Below are 10,889 nucleotides of genomic sequence, written 5' to 3' on the forward strand. Positions count from 1 at the left end.
CCTCCAGGGCCCACCCCGACCCCTCCCCGGTCCTTCCCTCCCCACTTTTCCTGGGAGAAACATGGCCGGGAGCAGTGAAGCGGCGCCAGGCCACTGGCGAGGCGTAGTGGTAAAGGCAAACTCCCTATGGATTTCGGGCCGAGTCGCGCGCTCCTCTCCCCTCCCTTCTTGGCGCCCTCCTCTTACACTCAAGGCTTGAAGTGCGTTCGGGTGAGCTCGGGCCACGGCTTTGTTCTTCCCTCGCGGCGGGGATCGCTTCCATCCTTAAACCCGGCTCCCCACTCCCGGCTCCCCGCTCCTGGCGCGCAATCTGACCAAACACTCAACATCCCGCCACCCGGGGTTCTGTGTCTCCCCTCTGGCCCCCACCCTGGCCCCAGCCCGGAATCCGCTACTCCAGCGGTAAGCCTGTGTCGCGCCGGGTCCCCACTTCTGCCAGCCGCCAGGAGTCACCCCTGGGAGGGGACGTCTGTGAAGACCCCCGCGGCCACCCGTGGGGACCTCCTTCCTCTTGTGCTTCCTCCTGAGCTCTCCAGCCCGGCCCTCTCGCTTTGTCTTCCACAGGACACTGAGGGTTCTCCGCGGCAGCTGGGACAGAAAGTAGCTCAGGTGACGTTTGAGCTTTGCAACCTGCGCGGGGACCCTCGCTGTGGGGTCTCTGCCCAAGCTCCGGGCAAGCGAGTGCCTCTCGAGCTTCAGGTACCTCGTCTGCAGAAGGGACTCAGCACGCGAGGCCCCGCGAGTGATCTGGAGAGTTTATATGTCAAATATGCGGTACTGTGCCCCGAGAGGAGGACGTGGGATGGTGGGCTCCCAGCCCAGAGCCTCTGTATCCCAGACAATCCCTCCAGGAGTCAACCAGGGGGCACCCCTCTTTTCAGTGAATCAAATGAGTTCTGCCCTGTGGCCACTGGCGTCTGCCCGTGCCTCCCATGGAGAATGATTTCTGTAGGAGGCAGTGGTTATTACTGTGTCAGGTTTAATGGAAAACGTGGTGAGGGTGGCCGGTGGAGCCAGTGTACTATATTAAGATTACTTTTTTAAGAGATTACCCTGTAATTCACAAATACCTGTGATTATGAATGGATTCCGTGAGTGAGCAGGAAGGAAACACCTCACGCTCAACTAGAACTATTCAGGTTGAAATGTGTTCCTCGGTTCTTAATTTAACAGGAGTGCTTTGACTCTTAAAAGAGTTGCAGTTCATTTATTTAGGCATCTACATACGTTCACTGTCCTGCTGGGTTCCAGGTGGAGTTCTAGGCTCTAGGGATACAGCAGAGAACACAACCAAACCCTGTCTTCATGGAGCTTACATTCGAGAGAAAGGACACAGGCAGGCAGTATGAAAGCAAATACATAAAGGAGATAGCTTCAGTTAGTGCAATGAGAAGGAAAGAGGAGAACAAAGAGATGGTGATTGGAGGAGGCTGGGGAGCACTGTTTGTGCTCAGGTGGTCAGGGAGGCCTCTTTTTCCTTGATGTTTGAGCCACCATCTGAAGTGTAAGCAAGAGGTAGCCATGGGAAGACTCTGAAGCAGAGTACTCAAGACAGCACATGCCAAGTGCTAAGAAATCATTACATCCTGAGAAGAAATTTTACACCCAATTTATGTTTTAAAAATGTCACTCTGGCCGGGTTGGTGTGGCTCTGTGGTTGAGTGTCAGTCCATGAACCAAAAGGTCGTAGGTTCAATTCCTGGTCAGGGCACATGCTCCATGGTTTTGGGCTCCATCTCCTCCTCCCTTCCTCTCTCTAAAAACAAACAAGCAAACAAAAAAAAAACCCACATATATAAAAATGTCACTCTGTGGAAGGAGACTTGACTTGGGGTGGTGAACACACAGTACAATATACAGATGATGTATTATAAAATTATACACCTGAAAATCTATTTAATTTTATTAACCAATGCCACCCCAATAAATTCAGTGAAAATTGAATTTAAATAAAGCCACCCCAGTTGCCATGGAGAAGATGGTCAGGCCTGGGGTTGGGGTGAGGGAGATGAAAATATGAAAGGGAAATAAGTTCAAGTCTGTAGTGACTGACCATAGGGCCTACAGGGCAGGATGCATTGTAAGCAACTTTAAATTCATATTTAGATTTCAGGAGAGTGATTGAATATATTTAGAAATCATCAGCAAGTAGAAAGAGATCTGATGCTTGGGGGTGGGTGGATAGGGATGCCCAATAAAAATGGGGAAAATTTAAAAATTACTGTTACAGGTAGAAACCTGTAAGAGGCAGAGTGTCCCGGAGAAGCCAGATCAAGAGACTAAGAATGAGGAGCAACGTAGGAGAGAACAGGAAGGGAGGAAGGTGCCCAGGGAAGAGTTTGGAGGGGAGGGGGCAGAGAGGTCATTAAGAGTGTCAGAAAGCCAGTAGGATTAAGATGGAAAAGTGGCCATTGTATTTAACAATTACAAAGCCATTAGTAAAAAAGCCATTCCATCAATAGAATGGTTAAATATAGCACTACTATTTAATAATAGATACTCTTAAAAGAGAACGAGGTAAATCTGTATGACTAATAGGAAAGGTAGATTGTTAAAGTCTAAAAAGCAATGATGGAATCGTGTAAACAGCCCAATCTATTTGTGTCAAAAGAAGCCCTCTCAAAAGCAAGATAATTTTGTGGAAGATGTAGGGAGGCAGTGAGAGGGCCTGCCTTGGTTGAAAATAATCAGTGTATAATAGAGACAGTTCCTGCATTTATGTCCTTTTCTCCAGTAGAATTCAGGATAAGTAGATTAACCTAAATTGGCAGGAAAGGCAAACTCAGAGTCTCAAGGTGCTGATGTTCGTGTGTGGGATTCTTGGAAACAGAGCTGAGGGGTTAGACTCCCTTCCTCTCTGATGGTGGAGGGGTAGCCCTGAGCCTGAAATTGGCAGCAGCCATGGTCACTGCCTGGAGGAGAGAGTGGGTCACAAAGTGAGGGACTTCGCAGCAAAACTGTTTTTCTCCCTGGGGGAATCCACTTGAAAAATAATGCAAGAAATATTCTAAGCAAAAAAAATATATTAATGACTTAGAAAGAAGATTTCCAATATACTGTATCATTAAATGAGAAAAGAGATTTGGATTGAGTTCTGGGGTTTGATGTTGTATAAAATGGCTCAGTTAATGTGTCACTTCCCCAGCTTGGCCGTGTCTTGCATCTTCCAACAGAGAAAGATTGTGCTGAATAAACTTAGAGCATATTATCTGTGATACAGAAGCTATTTAAAGACTTCTTGTTTTGCTATTTTAAAAAGCAGATTAATAACATAATTATCTACAGTCCACAGCAGTTTCCACTCCCCCAGGTTTCGGGCTTAACTTACAATGCCATTTGTGTGCGATATCAAGGATAACAAAGTAGATCCTTTACCTCTACTCAACAATGACAACTCACTATTCTATTGGAAATAAGGCCAGTTTGGATTATAGAATCGTTTTTGAAAAATACATTTCTTCTGCTTTTACATTTACGGCTTTAACTAGGGTAATGAGAGTTCGGCAAGTAGGTTTACGGCACATCTTTAAGTTAATGAAAGCATATCAGTTGTAAGTAAACTATTGATGTTTCAGTACATCTAAGCAGTTAATATTTATTACGTAAGTACGATAGACTAGATATGGATATGAGTTTTATCTCCATTGTCTGTCTTATTTACTTCTCACAGTAACCACATGAGGTAGGCATTGACTCTACTTTCCAGGTGAATACACTGGGACTCAGAGAGGTTAAAATGCCTAAGGTCTCATTGTCTCCAGGTGTATTGTACTTGTAAGTGTATGCTCTTAACCAGTACTCCATCTGCCTCTGTGCTACGGATTACCATTATAGTTTTTATCTATAAGTTGGTTTAATTTGCCATTTTCTTATTTGGGGAGGGAGCGTCATTTATTAAGCACTTATTATGCATCAGGAAATGTACTAAGACCTCTAAGAACATTATCTGTTCTATGCCTTAATCCTCACAACTACCCTGTCTATAGGTTTTATGTGTCTTATTTACAGGAGAGGGGAACTGAATCTCAGAGAGAGTAGGTAATTTCTCTAACATCACAGCTTGCAAATGCTAGAGCTGAGCTCTACAACATGAAGTGGAGAATTGTCTCTGAGATTTAGAGAGGGCAGTAAAGGATTTGCATGATGGAAGGAATGGGTTCAGATGACCGTTAGTTAATGATGCCATCACCTGGCTCTGGGAAGTAAGGTGGTTAGTGTGTGTGGTCTGGAAGGGGGGCCAGAAAGAGCTATTTACTTGGATGATCTCCCTGGTTCTGGACAGGGTTCCCATCTGTCTTGACCTTAGCCTGCTAGCGGGTCTTCTGAAAACTGCTCATGTATAGCTGGTGGTTCAGGCTCTGCCCAGCCACGATGGTATTAATGGTTACAGCAGGCCCGAAGAGTTCTCAGGGTTGGAAGCCAGAGTTGCTCTGTGCAAATTCAACAGTGTACCCAGCCAGTTTGCTGGTAGAGGAAGAGCAATGTGATACTCTTCGAATATACAGATGACATACACCATTGACTAGGAGTCTGCCCATGGTAGATATGAATTTTCAGAGCCTTGAACAGCAGTGCTCTTTATCACAAGGAGACAAGGTTGAGGCTGGAGTTCAGGTAGTATTGCATAATCCGTGAATGGAGACTGTGTGTCATTCACTCATTTAACATTTTTGAGCAGCTGCCATATTCCAGGTCAGTGTCCTGGGCTCTGGGGATTCAACCATTAAAAAGACAAAGTCTCTACCAGAAGAAGCTAATATTCCAGTGGGAGGAGACAAGACAAAACACACACACACACACACACACACACACACACACACACACACAAGACACATCCAGTAGGAATACATGCTATGAAGGAAAGTAAAGCTGGGTAAGAGGCAGACAAGGATGAGTGGGCAGGAGGTGGCTGCTATTTTACTTGGGTGGTCAGGGAAGGCCTGTCTGTAGAGGTGACATCTGAATGAAGACTTGAAGGAAGTGAAGGGTAAGCCATGTGGATATCTGGGGGAAGAAAAAACATGGCAAGTGCAAGACCCTTGAGACGGAAGCATGCTTGGCACATTCAGGGATCAACAAGGAGGACAATGCCTAAAGCAGTGAGTGAGGAAGAGCAGGCTTGAAGACAAGTCAGAGAGGGAAGCCATGGTGAGTACTCTGCATTGTACTCAGAGAAATGGGAAGCCTTTGAAAATAACCGCAGAAGACGGCTATGACATCATGTACATTTTTAAAGGAGCACTTCAGCTGCCATGTGGTGGGAGTATGCATGCCATGGTGGACACAGAGAGGTGAGTTTGGCAGCTATGGCAATAATCCCAGGAGACATATGGTAACAGACAGAGGGGTGGTCCTGGTTACATTTTGAAGGAATCGATGATAAGATTGACTAATGGGTTTTATGAAGGGGATGTAAGAATGAAATTGACAACAATTCTGAGGTTTTTATCTAAGCAACTGGAAAAAGGAGTTGTTCTTTCCTGATAGAGAAGGATAAATTTGGGGGGAACTATTACAAGTTTTGGATGGGAGCAGGTGTGGGCTGGACCATAAGTTGCCCTTCCAAAACCTGAGCAAAAGAGAAGAGAATTGTTTTTAAATCTGGAGTGAAAATGAGAATGGAAAGCGGGAGGATGTCCCAACATTAAATGAGGCCCAAGTGGGTTCTAAAACAGCAAAACCAAACCAGGTGCTGGAAGGAACAGGAGTTTTCTCAAGGAGCCTGAAAGGGCTCCTCTAGTCTAGGAGAACAGATAGCTGTGAGGGGTTCCGGGAGTTTGAGAAAGAAGATCAGGGGACGGGAGCAGGCATCAAGGCCTCCAGAAAGAAGCGGGTATTGACCCAAGCTTCCTGGGGGAGCTGAGCTTGGAATACAGAGACAGAGAAGAAAGACAGGGAAAAGATGTAGATGCAAGACAGACAGATGAACGGAACACAGAGCTGGGAAGGAAAACAACTCGACTGAAGACCGATCTCAGGACAGGAAGGAGATAGTTTAGGGAACTGGACTGGAAAATTAGGAAGGGTCTGCATTATGAAAGGCCTGGAAAGCTTAAAGCTGGAGAGAGGAGTCTGATGGCAGTGGGTAGGAGTAATTAGAGAACCAGAACCGGCAATGCAGCCATGGTAGGTTTGAGTGCATTCAAACTGTTGTGTTGCATCCTTTCCTAAAGATCTGAGAGTAAAAGTAACATCTTCACCTTCATTTTCTCTCTCACTTCTTTACTACTTTAACCATAAAACTTGCACATCCCATCCTAAGCAAGAGGAAGACTTGCTTGCAGTCTTCCCAGTACTTGAATGGGCCAGTTTCCTGGAGCAACTGTTTCCCAATAAGACTGACTTTAGTTTCCACCATAGTACATCCTGTAGAAGTCTTTACAAGAAGGATTAGATGACTCAGAAGTTTGGGTCTACACTAATCCCCAGAGACATGTATTTTTAATAGGTAATCTTTCTCAGGCAAATGAGGCTTATACAATGCTTGGAAATGTAATAGTATATATAATACTATAGTAATATATGATATAGTGTATATATTAATATGATTACAAATATAATGTTGTAGATACACATGTTATAGTTATGATAACATTTATAATTAAGGCATAAATTAAGGTATTTTATACATGTACTCTGTGTTCTTTAGTACTAGGTGTCGTAAGTGTTTCCCTCCACGTCCTGTGTGGTTCAGGGTTCGGGTCTGGAAGAGGAGCCGCACACAAATGAAAGAGAAAAGACACGAGATAATTTGGAAATATTGGGGGACCAGGCAGGCAAGTCCAACTCAAGGAGAAGGACTTCCACTGTGCTCAGGCCTCACCAAGCTTTTTATAGTGAGAGGTAAACAAGGTAGTGGTTACCATAGTTACACAGTTCTTGTGAGTTTCACTTGTTTTGACCATGGTTACACTTCCTGCACTTCCTCAGCCCATTAGCTTCCCAGGTAAAATCTAGGGAGTATTATAAGGTCAAGCCTAATTATGCTAAGAGGACTGTGCCCTCTAAGCTGGAACTTGTTTGTGACTTTGCCAACAGGTCAGTCCAAGGCTTAACCCTATATCAGTTTCCCACACTAGGTCCTTTATCAAGTTGAATGAAAAATTACCTTGTCCCACCGAACTTTTCATAGGTTCACAGAATATAATTTAATGCCATATTGATCATAGGACTACTTTCTGTTTGGGGTATTATTTTGTTTTTTAATGACACTTTTTTGTTTATTTATGGTTTTAAAATAAATTTCCAATGAAAAAAATGCCATAACCAAAATCATTTGATTTGCAGGTTATGGACGACTGGCCAGGGTATGACTTGAATTTATTTACATACCCACAGCACTATTATGGAGATTTGGAATATGTCCTCATACCTCATGGCATCATTGTGGATCGGTGAGTGTTACTTCCTCTGTCGGGCTTGGCCCTGTACTGGGTGGGCTGTCTCTTGAGTGAATCATGCAATACAATTTAAGACCCTGTTTCTGGATCTCTTTTATGCAGTGGTAGACAGCACTTTTCAGGGCAGAGAATTTGAAATACAAACAATCTGTGCTTTGCCTGAACAGTTTACCTGGACATTTGTTCAGAGGAAATACTACCCATACATAAAGTATTACATTATAAGTAACAGTCTCAAGATAACAATGTCCTAGACAAACTGATGAAAATGGAACTTGGGAAAGCATTGCTTCTCACCCAGGTACCTTTGCCTCACATTTTGTAGACTCTCCAGTTAACCAGGGAGAGTTAAGAGGTGATCTTTGCCTTCACAGGACACGCCCCTAAAGCCCTGGCTTTTCCTGAAAACTTGTATTTATTTCGGAGAAAGTAATGTATCAGAGGTCAACCAGTCTGTGCACAATTTTATTTCCCAGCCAGTGGTAATGTTCTGGGAACAGGTATGTTTGCAGCTTAAAAAGATCTGCCCAGAATTCTCTCTGGAATACTATTTCTAGTTCTTTCTTATTTGTCTCCATAGATAGCCTCTGACTCCTTCCTAGCTGACTGGCTTTCCTAAAGCCAACATTTTCTCTCTGTTCTAAGCCCCTAAGTCACCCCTGTTTGGCCCTTGGTTTCAGAGAGACCCCATACAGTTCAGCCCACCAAAAATGCCAAGGTTTAAATAGAGGCCAGGCCCCTTTCACAAAGTGGCCTTAACGCCCAGACTGTTACATTTCCATGTATCTCTAATTTCTAAATTCATAAGCCTTCACATTTATATGGAGAGCAAGCTCCGTGGGTTTAGTGCATTCCCAGGAATCACAGAAGTTCTTCCCAGACCCAGAAATCAGGGTGGGGAGCACAGGGAAGTAGGAGCAAATGGAGGCTTTGGGCTCCCACTCTACCTCTCCTTAAACCATAAACTTAAACTTCTGCCCCCTTCTTTTTCATGTGTTATATTCTTCTGAGTTAAAATTTAACTTTATGAAATAGGTCCTCGGCCAAAAGAAAGTTTGCAATAAGCTAGGTGATTACTTCTGTCTGTAAGGAAATGTCATTCTTTCACTCAGATTCTAAAATTTTCACTCAAATTCTAAGACTTGGATATTGTGTGTTCTCTCTCAAACTAGAGCATATTGTTAAAATAAGGTCTAGTTTGGAGTTTCCCATGCCTAATATGGCTTTCTCTGAAATACAAGTTCTGATCTTCAGAAGGAAAAAAGGTTTTGTGATCAAATAAACTACGGAAATTTGCATCTCCCAAATTGCTAAATCTTCCTTTTGACAATTTATATTTAAATATATGGAAATTATGGGAGTGGGGGGACTTCCTTGACTTTAACAATTAAACCAACTTTTGTTGCACTGTGAGCATCTTTATAGTTGGTCACCTCTTAATAACTCTCAGAAGAATTTCTCTTAACACCAGGATGGAAACCCCATGGTTTAAACAAATTCCTACTTTTCTAACCTGAGTTTTATGACTTAAATTAATTGCAACCTGATCTAGTAAATTATTGAGCTCTGGTAAGGTTATCCAAAGCCAGATCCCTGTACAGGAGAATCACCCAGTGAACTTGTTAAAATGTACATTCTTAAGCTTTATATCCAGAGATTCTGGTTCAAAGGTCTGGGGTGGGGTCCAGGGTGGGGCCCAGGATTGCCCATCCAAACCTTTAAAATGAATTAATTAAGATATAATTTACATACTACAGAATTTACCCACTGTAGGTAAATGATTTAATGATTTTTTTAAAGCAAATTTTTAGCATTGGGCAACCATCACTAGCATCATTTTATAATATTTTTATTATTATTTTTCAATATATTTTTATTGATTTCAAAGAGGAAGGGAGAGGTAGAGAGATAGGAGCATCAGTGAGAGAGAATCATTGATCGGCTGCCTCCTGCACGCTCCCTATGGAGATCAAGCCCACAATATGGGCATGTGCCCTTGACTGTAATCGAACCCAGGAACCCTCAATCTGCAGGCCGATGCTCTATCCACTGAGCCAAACTGGCTAGGGCAATATTTCTATTATTTCAAAAAGTTTGTTTGCTCAATCTCTGCTCCTACCCTCAGCATTAGACAATCACCTAATCTGATTTCTTTTTCTCTATATATTTGTCTTGTCTGGGCATTTCTTATAAATTAAACTATACAATATTTAATTTTGATTCACCCGTTGATAGATATTTGGATTTCTAATTTTTTGCTGTTATGAATAATGCTTCTATGAACATTCTTTGTGTGGAAATATCTTGTCATTTCTCTTAGATGGATTCCTTGCAGTGGAATTCTGAGTTTTATGGTAAATTTGAAAAACTGCCAATTATTTTCCAAATTGGCTGTACCATTTTACATTTCTACCAGCAATGATGAGGTTTCCAGTTTCTCCACACACTTGCCAACATTTAGTATTGTCAGTTGTTTTAATTATAGCCATTCTAGTGGATATATAAGGGTATCTCATTGTGGTTTTAATTTGCATTTTCCTAATGATTAGTGTGCTTGTTAGCTATTATATGTCTTCTTTGGAAAAATGCCTAAGTCTTTTGCCAACTTTTAACTTGGGTTGTTTGTCATCTTACTGAGTTAGTTGTAAGATTTCCTTATATTTTCTAGATGCAAGTCCTTTATCAGATACTAGGGGCCCAGTGCACGCATTCGTGCACCCTGAAAGGAACTGTGGACTACCAGGCTGCAGTGGGCACAGGGCGGGTCTTGGCCTATCCTCTGCGCCCCACCCAGTCCCTCCCACTGTGGCCCCTGTCTGCTGACAGCCCTGCTCTCACCGCCACCACTCCCATGAGCTGACAGCGCCGGCCCGCTCGCACCCGCTGACAGAGCGGAGCAATTGGAGCCGGCGCCAGCAGCGGGTGTGAGCGGAGCGATCGGGACTGGCACCGGGCGCTGGCAGCAGGTGCAAGCGCTGGTGGGACAGCGGTGCACGGGAGCAAAGAATTTTCAGTAACCACCAGAGGGCCAGTGTCGTCAGCGGGTGTGATTGGCAGCTGCTGCCCCAATTGCCCCTGAGGAGCAGGGGGAGATGGAGAAGCCCTCCAGTGGCAGTCGGGGCTGGTGGCAGCTGCTGCTTGTACCCACTGACGGCGCCAAGCGATCGGGACTGGCACTGGGCGCTGGCAGCAGGTGCAAGCGCTGGTGGGACAGTGGTGCACGGGAGCAAAGAATTTTCAGTAACCACCAGAGGCTTTCCCCGATGACAGCAACCAGCGCCCTGCCTTGGTCTGGCGCCCCCGCTCACCTGCTCCACCATCTCGCCACAGCTGATGCTTGCCATGTTCCGCACTCTGCCACCTGCTGCCGATGCCCACCATGTTCCACATGCACCCCCTGGTGGTCAGCGCACATCATAGCAACCGGTTGTTTGGTTGTTCAGTTGTTCGGTTGTTCCACCGTTGAGTCTATTTGCATATTAGTGATAT

At 44.2% G+C, this 10,889-nt stretch overlaps 1 protein-coding gene across 1 annotated transcript in view; it reads left to right on the forward strand.

Annotated features, from left to right (window-relative positions):
• Positions 1-52: 52 nt before the first annotated feature.
• PRTFDC1 (phosphoribosyl transferase domain containing 1) overlaps positions 53-10,889 on the forward strand; it is a 100,003-nt gene continuing 89,166 nt past the window's right edge. The window contains 3 exon segments of the mRNA XM_005865889.2: positions 53-109; positions 7,288-7,394; positions 9,721-9,754. Coding sequence (XP_005865951.1) covers positions 62-109; positions 7,288-7,394; positions 9,721-9,754 — 189 coding nt within the window. The 5' untranslated portion in view covers positions 53-61.

Source organism: Myotis brandtii, unplaced genomic scaffold (genome assembly GCF_000412655.1).
Source record: "Myotis brandtii unplaced genomic scaffold, ASM41265v1 scaffold215, whole genome shotgun sequence".
Lineage (NCBI taxonomy): Eukaryota > Metazoa > Chordata > Mammalia > Chiroptera > Vespertilionidae > Myotis > Myotis brandtii.